This window comes from Hyla sarda, chromosome 2 (assembly GCF_029499605.1).
Source record: "Hyla sarda isolate aHylSar1 chromosome 2, aHylSar1.hap1, whole genome shotgun sequence".
In the NCBI taxonomy this organism is placed as follows: domain Eukaryota; kingdom Metazoa; phylum Chordata; class Amphibia; order Anura; family Hylidae; genus Hyla; species Hyla sarda.
In genome coordinates, this window is record NC_079190.1 from 24155133 (window position 1) to 24168002 (window position 12870).

At 44.1% G+C, this 12870-nt stretch overlaps 1 protein-coding gene across 1 annotated transcript in view; it reads left to right on the plus strand.

Moving 5' to 3' along the window:
- The window catches only part of TMEM135 (transmembrane protein 135), a 455209-nt gene that overhangs the window by 72954 nt on the left and 369385 nt on the right, over window positions 1–12870 (plus strand). Inside the window, exon 3 of the mRNA XM_056561396.1 lies at window positions 5074–5166. Coding sequence (XP_056417371.1) covers window positions 5074–5166 — 93 coding nt within the window. The remainder of the gene's footprint in view (window positions 1–5073; window positions 5167–12870) is intronic.

The window sequence follows — 12870 nt, forward strand, 5'->3', positions numbered from 1 at the left end:
CGGAATAGAGGCGTTGCCTTAACAATGACGCAGAAGTACGTTGGCAATGAACGCACCTCTGCGTCGTTGTCACGGCAACGTGACTATTCTGAGGCCGGGCCCGAAGCGCTTAGAAGAGGCGCCCCCGGTGAAGATAGCGGCCCGGAACCACTATGCCACCGGACCACCTCCTCTCCGGACAGCCCTGCAGGACCGGACCAGCGCCGAGCGGAGGTGAGTACACAGAACTAAAGGGGGTGAGAGGGGGCTGGATGATGTTGAAGGCCGCAGTGGTCTTCAACCTGCGGACCTCCGGAGGTTTCAAAACTACAACTCCCAGCAAGCCCGGACAGCCGATGGCTGCCCGGGCTTGCTGGGAGTTGTAGTTTTGAAACCTCTGGAGGTCCGCAGGTTGAAGACCACTGCGGGTGGGGGAGTTCACTCGAGTATAAGCCGAGGGGGGTGTTTTCAGCACGAAAAATCGTGCTGAAAAACTCGGCTTATACTCGAGTATATACGGTAGCTGCTTTACAAAGAGGAATAGGAAGGGAGTACTATCTGTGCATACATCATTTACAGGGAATGAAAAGGATGCATCACTGTCTGAGCTTAAAGGGGTACTCCGGTGAAAATATTTTTTCTTTTAAATCAACTGGTGGCAGAAAGTTAAACATATTTTGTAAATTACTTCTATTAAAAAAATCTTAATCCTTCCAGTACTTATTAGCTGCTGAATGCTCCAGAGGAAATTCCTTTCTTTTTGGAACACTGATGACATCACGAACACAGTGCTCTCTGCTGACATCTCTGTCCATTTTAGCAACCATGCATAGCAGATGTATGTTAAGGGCATTGCTGGGGACTTGGGTTCAAATCCCACTAAGGACAACAATAAATAAAGCGTTATTATTATTATTATAATAACATCAGCAGAGAGAACTGTGATCGTGATGTCATCAGAGAGCATTCCAAAAAGAAAATAATTTCCTCTGTAGTATTCAGCAGCTAATAAGTACAGGAAGGATTAAGATTTTTTAATAGAAGTAATTTACAAATATGTTTAACTTTCTGCCACCAGCTGATTTAAAAGAAAAAAGGTTTTCACCGGAGTACCCCTTTAAATCATTTACAGAGAGAGACAAAGAGGCAGACCTCGCTATACCAGCATCATTTACAAAGAGAGTAGATAGTATTCTCTGTACCTATGCAATTTACAGAGAAGGGAGGAGGGCGATACTCTACGCCTACATAATTTACAGTACTCTCTGTGCCTATATAATTTATAGTGAAGTGTTGGGGGTACTCTTTATGCCTACATCATTTACAGAAAGACCGTACTCTCTGTGTCTATGTAATTTTCTTGGAGAGAGATAGAGAGTACTGTCTGTGCCTACATTGTATACACCAATGAGGAGGTAGTACTATCTGTGCCTACATCATTTACCGGTTGAAATGTGGAGGGAGTTTACAGTATGTACAGTATTGCTACATCATTTAGGGTGAGCCACAGAGGCAGTGCTTTCTGTACCTACATAACTTACAGTGAGAGATAATGAGAAAGTACTATCTGTACCTCATCATTTACAGAGAAAGACAGGGAGGCGGTACTATCTGTGCCTGCATTATTTATAAACTGAGATTTAGAGGCAGTGCTATCAATACCTACAGCATTTACAGGGAACAACAGGGAAGCATTATATATAGAGACTGGAGGCAGTACTATCTGTACCTATATTATTATAGTGAGAGACACAGAGGCAGTACTATCAGATTCAGTACGTACAGCATTTACATGGAACAACAGGGAGGCATTATACTGTAAATAGAGAGAGAGAGACTGGATACAGTGCTATCGGTATCTACAATATAGCGACAGACGGGGATGCAGTATTATCTGTACCTGCATTATTTATAGATAGAGACACAGATGCAGTGCTATCAGGACCTACAGCAGTGGTACTGTACTGGCGGACAACCATCCAAATCCGAACCGTGGCCGCATTCATTCGGACCTCCTGCTGCATGAGATATCCACTTCCCCCACATTTATTTGTATTAGAGTCTTTAAGACACTGATACAAATGAATAGCCATGCACTGCCCGGAGTGAAGGTAGGCATACAGCATTTACAGGGGACAACAGAGAGGCATTATTTATAGAGAGAGACTGGAAACTGTACCTACATGATTTATAGATAGAGTGGAGAGAGTACTATTTGTACCTACATGATTTATAGATAGAGAGTGGAGAGAGTATTATCTGTACCTACATTATTTATAGATAGAGGGTGGAGAGAGTACTGTCTGTACCTACCTACATGATTTATAGAGAGTGGAGAGAGTACTATCTGTACCTACATGATTTATAGATAGAGAGGGGAGAGAGTATTATCTGTACCTACATGATTTATAGATAGAGAGTGGAGAGAGTACTATCTGTACCTACATGATTTATAGATAGAGAGTGGAGAGAGTACTATTTGTACCTACATGATTTATAGATAGAGAGTGGCAAGAGTATTATCTGTACCTACATTATTTATAGATAGAGAGTGGAGAGAGTACTGTCTGTACCTACATGATATATAGATAGAGAGTGGAGAGAGTATTATCTGTACTTACATGATTTATAGAGAGTGGAGAGAGTATTATCTGTACCTACATGATTTATAGAGAGTGGAGAGAGTACTATCTGTACCTACATGATTTATAGAGAGTGGAGAGAGTATTATCTGTACCTACATGATTTATAGAGAGTGGAGAGAGTATTATCTGTACCTACATGATTTATAGAGAGTGGAGAGAGTACTATCTGTACCTACATGATTTATAGAGAGTGGAGAGAGTATTATCTGTACCTACATGATTTATAGATAGAGAGTGGAGAGAGTACTATCTGTACCTACATGATTTATAGATAGAGAGGGGAGAGAGTATTATCTGTACCTACATGATTTATAGATAGAGAGGGGAGAGAGTATTATCTGTACCTACATGATTTATAGATAGAGAGGGGAGAGAGTATTATCTGTACCTACATGATTTATAGATAGAGAGTGGAGAGAGTACTATTTATACCTACATGATTTATAGATAGAGAGGGGAGAGAGTATTATCTGTACCTACATGATTTATAGATAGAAGGTGGAGAGAGTAATGTCTGTACCTACATAATTTATAGATAGAGAGTGGAGAGAGTACTATCTGTACTTACATGATTTATAGATAGAGAGTGGAGAGAGTTATCTGTACCTACATGATTTATAGATAGAGAGTGGAGAGAGTACTATCTGTACCTACATGATTTATAAATAGAGAGTGGAGAGAGTACTATCTGTACCTACATGATTTATAAATAGAGAGTGGAGAGAGTACTATCTGTACCTACATGATTTATAGATAGAGGGTGGAGAGAGTAATGTCTGTACCTACATAATTTATAGATAGAATGGAGAGAGTATTATCTGTACTTACATGATTTATAGATAGAGAGTGGAGAGAGTTATCTGTACCTACATGATTTATAGATAGAGAATGGAGAGAGTACTATCTGTACCTACATGATTTATAGAGAGTGGAGAGAGTACTATCTGTACCTACATGATTTATAGATAGAGAGTGGAGAGAGTACTATTTGTACCTACAAGATACATTTTATGATTTGCATCTACCTACAAGATTAATAGATAGAGTGGAGAGAGTATTATCTGTACTTACACAATTTATAGATAGAGAGTGGAGAGAGTATTATCTGCACCTACATGATTTATAGATAGAGAGTGTAGAGAGTACTGTCTGTACCTACATGATTTATAAATAGAGGGTGGAGAGGGTATTATCTGTACTTACATGATTTATAGATAGAGAGTGAAGAGAGTACTATTTGTACCTACATGATTTATAGATAGAGAGGGGAGAGAGTACTATCTGCACCTACATGATTTATAAATAGAGAGTGGAGAGAGTATTATCTGTACCTTCATGATTTATAAATAGAGAGTGGAGAGAGTGCTATCTGTACCTTCATGATTTATAAATAGAGAGTGGAGAGAGTGCTATCTGTACCTACGTGATTTATAGATAGAGAGTGGAGAGAGTACTATCTGCACCTACATGATTTATAGAGAGTGGAGAGAGTACTATCTGCACCTACATGATTTATAAATAGAGAGTGGAGAGAGTTATCTGTACCTACATGATTTATAGATAGAGAGTGGAGAGAGTACTATCTGTACCTACATGATTTATAGATAGAGAGTGGAGAGAGTACTATCTGCACCTACATGATTTATAAATAGAGAGTGGAGAGAGTACTATCTTTACCTTCATGATTTATAGAGAGTGGAGAGAGTACTATCTGTACCTACATGATTTATAAATAGAGAGTGGAGAGAGTACTATCTGTACCTTCATGATTTATAGAGAGTGGAGAGAGTACTGTCTGAACCTACATGATTTATAGAAAAAGTCAGAGGCAGTATAATCTGCACCTGCATCAATTGCAGACAGAAACAGGAAGGTAGTACTATCTGTACCGACATCAGAGTTACATAGCACCCCCTCTTCGTTATTTGCTAGCACAAGAATAAATTACTGTATAATACTTTATTATGACAATGTATGTATAATACCGTATTATAACACATTGCTATACTTTTATCAAGTTTTTGTGTCCCCTTCATTGTAGTTGTATTGTGCACTGCATAAATATATACATACACAGTATGTGTGTGTATATACATTTATCTTTTTTTTTTTTTTCCTTTTATGTTAGTGAGAAATACAGGTGCTTTAATAAACTTTTACCATTCCCTTTGTGATAAAATGTTTCCATTCTGGGGAAAAGATGGAGAACATTTACAGTGATTGTCCTGGGTCCCAGCCATAAAGAACCATGTTTACAGAGGTTGCTTCCTACAAAGAACCATTGTTTTAGGAGAAATGACCTGCATCCCTGTCCGACCCATGAAAATCAGTGTTGCATATGGTTTTTAACTCTATCATTACCTAGCAGCCTATGTGTTGTGTAACAATATCTGCTAGCTTGGCAGTAGATTTGAGCATTATATCTATTAATTGTAATTTTCCATTGCAGGAAGATTCTGGGAAAATTTTACTTCTGGAGTCCGGGGTTCGGTGCTGCTTTGCCTGCATCTTATGTGGCTATACTGATTGAAAGGAAAAGCAGGTAATGTTTCTTTTTTCCCCTACAAAATCTAACTGTGTTAGAGAGTTGCAAATATGATGAATCTCTTATATCACGTTGATGACAGAATGGACCTTCGGAACAGCAAGAAGCCTACTGCACCATTTGCATCTATACTAGAAGAAAACAGGGAGCCAGTACTATCTGTTTTATGTCATTAAAGATGTACTCCACCCCTAGACATCTTATCCCCTATCCAAAGGATAGGGGATAAGATGTCTGATCGCGGGGGCCCTGCCGCTGGGGACCCCCCCGCAATATAGCATGCAGCACCCGCCTTTATCTGCTTCCGTCAGCGCTGGAGGTTCTGGCTCCCGACCACGGGAACGGAAGATCGTGATGTCACGACTCCGCCCCATGTGACGTCATGCTCCGACCCCTCAATGCAAGTCCCATAGGCTTGCATTGAGGGGGCGGAGCATGACATCACACGGGGGCGGAGCCGTGACATCACAATGCTCCGGCCCTGTGATCGACAGTAATCAGACCCGGAGCAAACACGCTCCGGGGACTGATTTTAACGGGTTGCGGCGTGCAAGATCACGGGGGTCCCCAGCGGCCGGACCCCTGCGATCAGGCATCTTATCCCCTATCCTTTGAATAGGGGATAAGATGTCTAAGCGCCAAAGTACCCCTTTAAAGGGGTACTCTGCCCCTAGACATCCGATCGTGGGGGTCCTGACACTGGGACCCCCGCGATCTCTGTGCAGCACCCGGTATTCTAAACGGTATGTTTAAAAAGCTGGGTTCCCACGGTGGGAAATGTGACATTATACCATGCCCCCTCAAGTCGTCACGCCATACCCCCTCCATTCATGTCTGTGGGAGGGTGCGTGACTATTGTCACGCTCCCTCCCATAGACATGAATGGAGGGGGTGTGGTATGACGTCACGACGGTGCATGGCATGACGTCACATCTCCCGCCGCGGAAACCCAGAGTTCTTAACATACTGTTTAGATTGTCGGGTGCTGCATTGAGATTGTGGCAGTGATCCAAGCGGCAGGACCACCCACGATCAGACGTCTTATCTCCTATTCTTTGGATAGGGGATAAGATGTCTAGAGGCGGAGTATCCCTTTAATACAGTGCAGTTCTATCTGTACATAAATCACATTACATGAGGAAGAATAAGGCTGTGCTCTCTGTTTCAGAAAAAATATTCAGAGGAAGACTCGCAGCTCTATCTGTGCCTATATAATTTAAAGGATTGTACAGGGAGATAGTACTATCTGTGTTTATATCATTTACAGGGAGAGTCAGGAACGCAGTACAATAAGTGCCTACATCATTAAAGGGGAGAGGGGCAGTACTATCTGTACGTACATCATTTATAGGGGGTGGTAGGAAGGCCTTGGTATCTCTGTCTGCATCATTTACAGGGAGAGTTAGGGAGCCAGTAATATCTGTGTTTCCATATTATACAGGGAAAGTCAGCTAGGCAGTACTATCTTTGTCGACATCTTTTAAAGGGAGACTCAAGAGGCAATACTATTTGAGTTAACATCATTTACAGAGAAAGTCGTGGTACCACAATTGCCCAGTACCACAATTGCCCACATTATTTGCTGGGGTGAGAGAGGGGCAGTACTATCTGTGACTACATCCTTTACAGGGAGAGATAGGGAACCAGAACAGTCTGTGCCTATATAATATACAGGGAGAGATAGGGATCCAGTACAATCTGTGCCTATATAATTTACAGGGAGAGATAGGGATCCAGTACAATCTGTGCCTATATAATTTAAAGGGAGATAGATATTTCCAGTACAATCTGTGCCTATATAATTTACAGGGAGAGATAGGGAGCCAGTACTATCTGTGCCTACATCATTTACAGGGTGAAACAGGAAATGCAGTGCTATCTGTGCAAATAAGGGACTGTTTGCATCACCTTTTTATTAATGTTTACTGGGCATCCTGGAAAAGCTCCCACAGTACATGCCTTACCAGATAAAGCCAAGACAATGTCCTTTTGGCCTTCATCTTGCCAATGTACTTCAGTGTACTGCAAACGAAAAGGTATGGAATAGCACAGTAGACTGCACTCTTCCATCCCATAGAGTCCCGTAAGGAATGCATATGTTTAATATATAGAGGGTATATACTAATAAGGGCTTTTTAGATCCCCTTTGCATTGAATCGCCAGAAACGACTCTTAAATGGGCACTGGCAGATACAAAAACTTTTGATATGTTGTATAGCATGTATAACCAATAGGTTTTTCAATTGCTTTCATTAGAAAATTTTCAGTATTTCATACTGAAAAATCCAGTCAAACAACTGCCCCTCCCCCCCCCCGCCTGCCTGGACACATACTAGTCCTGCTGTGTCCATGCGTCATCACCTATGTCATGGACACACTTCCTTGATTGACAGCTGTGAGTGCAGGGCTCAGAGCTGGAGGAAAAATCCTCCCACTGTCATCTTGTGTCCCGCTACTGTCAGTGAGGACATGCTGGGAGTTGTAGTTTTGCTTATGCTAGGGGAGATGTGAGCAGACAGCATACTGAGGGAGGGGGCGGAGACCTGCACAGTGAGGCCACGCCCCCTCCATTTGAGAGGAATTCAGACTAGTGAGCTAAATTAATAGTGTAATAAAAATACAAATAAAGGTGCTAGACACATAAAAATTAGATGTAGATGGTCAGGATTAGGTACTGAGTGATATATTAAAAATAAAAAAATGTTGTTGGATCTGACGGGTACGCTTTAATAAACTGGGCACGTGATCGGCTGCCACCGGTGCCCCACTTTGAAATCCACGTCAGCTCCAAGCTGTTCTCCCTGTTTTACGACATATTATCTATCTAGTAACCTATCTGTTGTATTATTTCATGACAGTTCTTTGACTTTTCCATAAAACTTTTGTGCACTCTCTTTTACGATAGCTGCCTATAGGGTAGGACCTTAGGAAAGTACAAGTGTGACTTTACCGAGCTCTATCTGATCATCGCAGTACACAAAATGTACAAGGCTGGTCGTGTTTACATAGGGACGGTTTCGGCACGGCTCCAGCATCCTTCATTGGGTTTGTGATAGAATGTGAGGACCCAACAGGTGCTCCTTGTAATGTGGGAGCGGTTTCTCAAATAGCCGAGAGCAGCTCACTCAGCATTTCTCTTCCTCTTCCCAAGCGCGGGGCGTCTCTTTAATTGAGAATTGGGATCATTGTGAATACTTGAGAAAGACATCTGTCTCCCGTTACCACGTCCCGGTGGCATCTGCCTCTGGTTCACCAGCTGTAACAGATAGTAAGCTATTTATTACACAGGGCCCGACATGTGTTAATGTGTCCTCATAATGGTCATTATCTGCTGATGGCTGCTGATCTCTGATCTGTGACTGTCAATCACAGAAAGGCAAAGTGCCGTCAGATCTGATAGCATAGAGCCGAAAAATAACAAAAATGTATGACTAAGGGTACAAACACTACCCGAAATGTGTCAACTCTGTTTGCACTGTGCTCTACTGCATTTATACCTGCAATATGAAATAAATTAAGGAAACCAGTTTGTATCTGCAGAGGACTTTCTCCTGTTCTTCCGAAAAAACAAAATAAAATGTGTGTGTGTGTGTGTGTATATATATATATATATATATATATATATATATAGTGTGTGTGTGTGAGTGTATATATATATATATATATATATATATATATTTCCAAATGGCGGAGGACAGCACAACCACTGTAAGTCTTGAGATAGTAATCCGGGTGCAATAGGAAAGAAACGTGGTCCCAGTCGCAGACCACATCCATAAATTCCAACAATAAGTCCAACAGCACTCACGGGTTCAAGTAAAAAACACAACAGTGTTTATTTAAACCATGTTCAAATGCAACGTTTCAGTGATATCCACCACCTTTTTCAAGCATGCTTGAAAAAGGTGGTGGATATCACTGAAACGTTGCATTTGAACATGGTTTAAATAAACACTGTTGTGTTTTTTACTTGAACCCGTGAGTGCTGTTGGACTTATTGTTGGTATATATATATATATATATATATTTGTGGTCAGGACTTTGAACCGTGCATGGGCTTACCTGTTATCTCCTGCCAAGGCCACCTGCAAGAAACTAGATTTCCCAAGACCTAAACCCAAAACTCTGCTTATAACATAGAACAGCGGTTGAGGTGTGCCTGAAAACCGCGTCGAGGGTCAGCCTATAGAGGGCATTCCCTTATGTATGGTGATGAAGAAAAGGGTGAGGAGGGTGGGTTTCGCCAACCCAGCATACGCCCAGAGGGAGGGGCCGATGGATGTTAAATAGCCAAAGCCCCTCCCACAAATTCAGCCTGATAGGCTTCCCACTTGTGGTCAGGACTTTGAACCGTGCATGGGCTTACCTGTTATCTCCTGCCAAGGCCACCTGCAAGAAACTAGATTTCCCAAGACCTAAACCCAAAACTCTGCTTATAACATAGAACAGCGGTTGAGGTGTGCCTGAAAACCGTGTCGAGGGTCAGCCTATAGAGGGCAAAAATACACCACCAGTTAGGGTAATTAAGTATCATTTATTTATAGTGCCAAAAATTGAAATGCCTCTGCCATTTCCCTTGAGGGATCTGGGACATAAGTGGTATATGCATCAGACCGCCACCTCCCCAACTTCTGGATGACATGTACAGGCACTTTGTGCCTGGAGGGCGCCGATGCTGCTCCTATGCGGAATGAGTGCCCTGAGAACTCTCTGGGGTTGTGTCCTAAATTACCAAGCAGCGTGCGGACATGCGATGTGAAAAGAGAAGTGGTAAGAGCACCTCCACCGAAAGGCAACAGTGGCGACTCCGGAGGCTTATCATGGAGGAACTCAACCAGTTGTGCCAACACTGCCACCGGGCACCAGTTATTACCTGAAGGAAAATACTTAACCACCGCCCCCCACCTACAAGTTTTTGTGACAGACAGTGAAACTTCGAACCAAGAACCCTGCCACCTTAAATGAGCCTTCTGTGGATGTGTCGCTCCCCGCCTGACACATGAAAATTCACCCGGCCGGAGGAAGCCATAGAAGGCTAGATAAATGGCAGATTTGATTATCAGACTGCGCTCGAAGCCAAACGGGTTATTGGCTAATGCGTCAGACATGGCTCGGAACAGCTCGCCGCTGATCGGTTTCCTGAGAGTTGGCGCTGTGGCGCTACGAGCCACCACCCCTCTGAGCGCAGCCTTGACCGCCTGAGATGATAAGATAGATAGCCTGTCTGGGTGGGATAAAGAAATGAAATGCTGAATGCCCGAAAGGTAAGATTTGATAGTGCTATGAGACAGGTGCAGAGAAGAGTGGCAAAAACCGATGAAAGATAGAATGATAGTGGTGTCGTAAGAAAAGGGGATACTATGCTGCGACAGATATGCCTTGAAGGTGTCGTGTGCTGCATGATAGGCCTTCCTGGTATTGGGGGCTAAGGCGTCCGACATTAACTCCCGGGCCACCTGTGTGTAATGATTCAGTCCAAGATTAATTGTGCCAGGCAAGGGGGTTGTGTTCCTACTGCGTCTGCTTGCGGAGCCACCTGTGAAAAGAGATTGAAATTAGCTCTGGACAGAGCATCTGCGGCCGTGTTGTCTGCCCCCGGTATGTGTCTGGCTACAAAATTGAAATTGTGTTGTAAGGACACCCAGACTAGTCTGCGCATGAATGACATAACAGTAGCATGCCCGGAACTGCCCTTGTTGACTATGGCAACTGTCGCCTGATTGTCACACTGAAACTCCACCGTCTGCCCTGACCATTTGTCGCCCCATGTCACTGCAGCTGCTACAATGGGGAAAACCTCAAAGAGTGCCGAGGTGCTGCTGAAGCCTGCCAGAGCCATTACCTGCTTGGACCATTGGCCCGCCATCCACCTGCTGCCCCACACTGCACCATAACCGATGGAAGATGACGCGTCAGTGCAGATCTTGGGGGACAACTCGGAGGCTGGCGGGACAAACATGGCCGTCCCATTCCATTGTGCCATGAACCTATCCCACATGTTCAGGTCAGCCAGGGCTTGACAATCTAACCAAACCCTACTGTGTTGATGAGGGACACCATGCAGCAAAGACAATATTCTGGATACAAACGCTCTACCCTGCGGGATTGCTCGCATAGCAAATGCCAGCATTCCCAGCAAGCTCTGCAACTCGCCCTTGGTCGTGACCTGTGAGACCGTGTACTTATGAATAGTGTCTCTGATACGGTTGAGTTTGTCAGTGGGCAAGCTGACTTGCATTGCGACTGAATCTAGGATTACTCCCAGAAAGGTGAGACACTTAGTTGGACCGACCGTTTTCTTGGGAGACACTGGCACCCCAATATCAGTGAACAGTTTTAGCAATCTGACCAACTGGTCCGGCTCTTCCCTCGGGCGACTGAGCAGAAGAAAGTCATCCAAGTAATGGATGACCTGGCTGCATCCAGAGACATTATCCAGCAGCCAGTGCAATGCCTGGGCCAGTTGGTCAAACAGCCACGGGCTGCTCTTGCATCCGAACGTCAACTTGGAAGCAAAGTAATATGCCCCTTGCCATTTGAGCCCAAACCATTGCCACTGGTCCCTGTGCAATGGCAGCAACTTGAAGGCGTCAGTGATATCCGCCTTCGCCATCCAAGTCCCTGGGCCGAGCGCCAAGATGACCTGAATAGCCTGGTCTATGGAAGAATAATGCATGCTAAACTCCTCGGATGGAATGAGAGAGTTGATACTGGGAATACGTGACCCATGAGGAGCCGACAAGTCAAATATCAGTCTCTTTTTCCCATTGAACTTGCCTGTTACCACCCCTACCGGACTGACCCTCCAAGACCTGAATGGAGAAACTAACAAGGGGCCAATCATATAACCTTTCATTAGCTCAGCATTTATTAATTCAGTGACAACAGCGGGATCGTTTACGGCAGACAACAGATTGTCGCATTCAAATGTGGCCTGCGGCAGTGTGACCATGCCGGCGTGGAAGCCTCTAACAAAACTATTAATCAACCATTGGACCCAATCTGGGTCCGGGTGATCCGCGAGCAGAGCGGCCAGGACTGGGGTACGTACCCCGCCTAGTCATGCTGGCCCTTTCTGCCTACAAGCAGAGCCCGGATGTGCCCTGAAGCAGTAGAAGCAGACGTGTAATAACCTGCAATTGCTGAAGTTGCACGAAGACATGTTATAGTTGTTACAAATTTGTGAGCCTCCGAGGTAGTGTACTGGACGGCCCAACTTATCCACGGCAGGTGCGGACCTGCTGAAACTGTCCGTGGAAGTGGACGGTCTGATAGTGCCCTGCTCGCCCTGTTGAGCCAGCCCTACACACCACGCCGTAGTATGCGTGATTGATTGACAGGCGGCACATGCGGGGAATTTGAGATTTGCGAAGTGGCTGCAGAACATCTGTGAATCTTCGATGCTCCAGTCTGTGAGATACCCATCTTGGCTGAAGGCCGCCGCTGCCATGGCTGAGAAACTTCTATGATAATCGTAGAAATGGGTACCACCGTATTTGTAAGCATATTCCGTAACCCTCAGCAAATACAGGTCGAGCTCCTCTCTGCGCTCCGGCCTGGCTGAGCATATCACCTCCCTGTATTTGCTGAAGGCAATGACAAACTCGTGGATATTTAGCTTCCGTTTCAGCCTGGTGTCCTTACTCTTAAGGACAACAGATAAGTCAGCGCATGCTACCGTTCTAGTGTCCTCAACGTCAA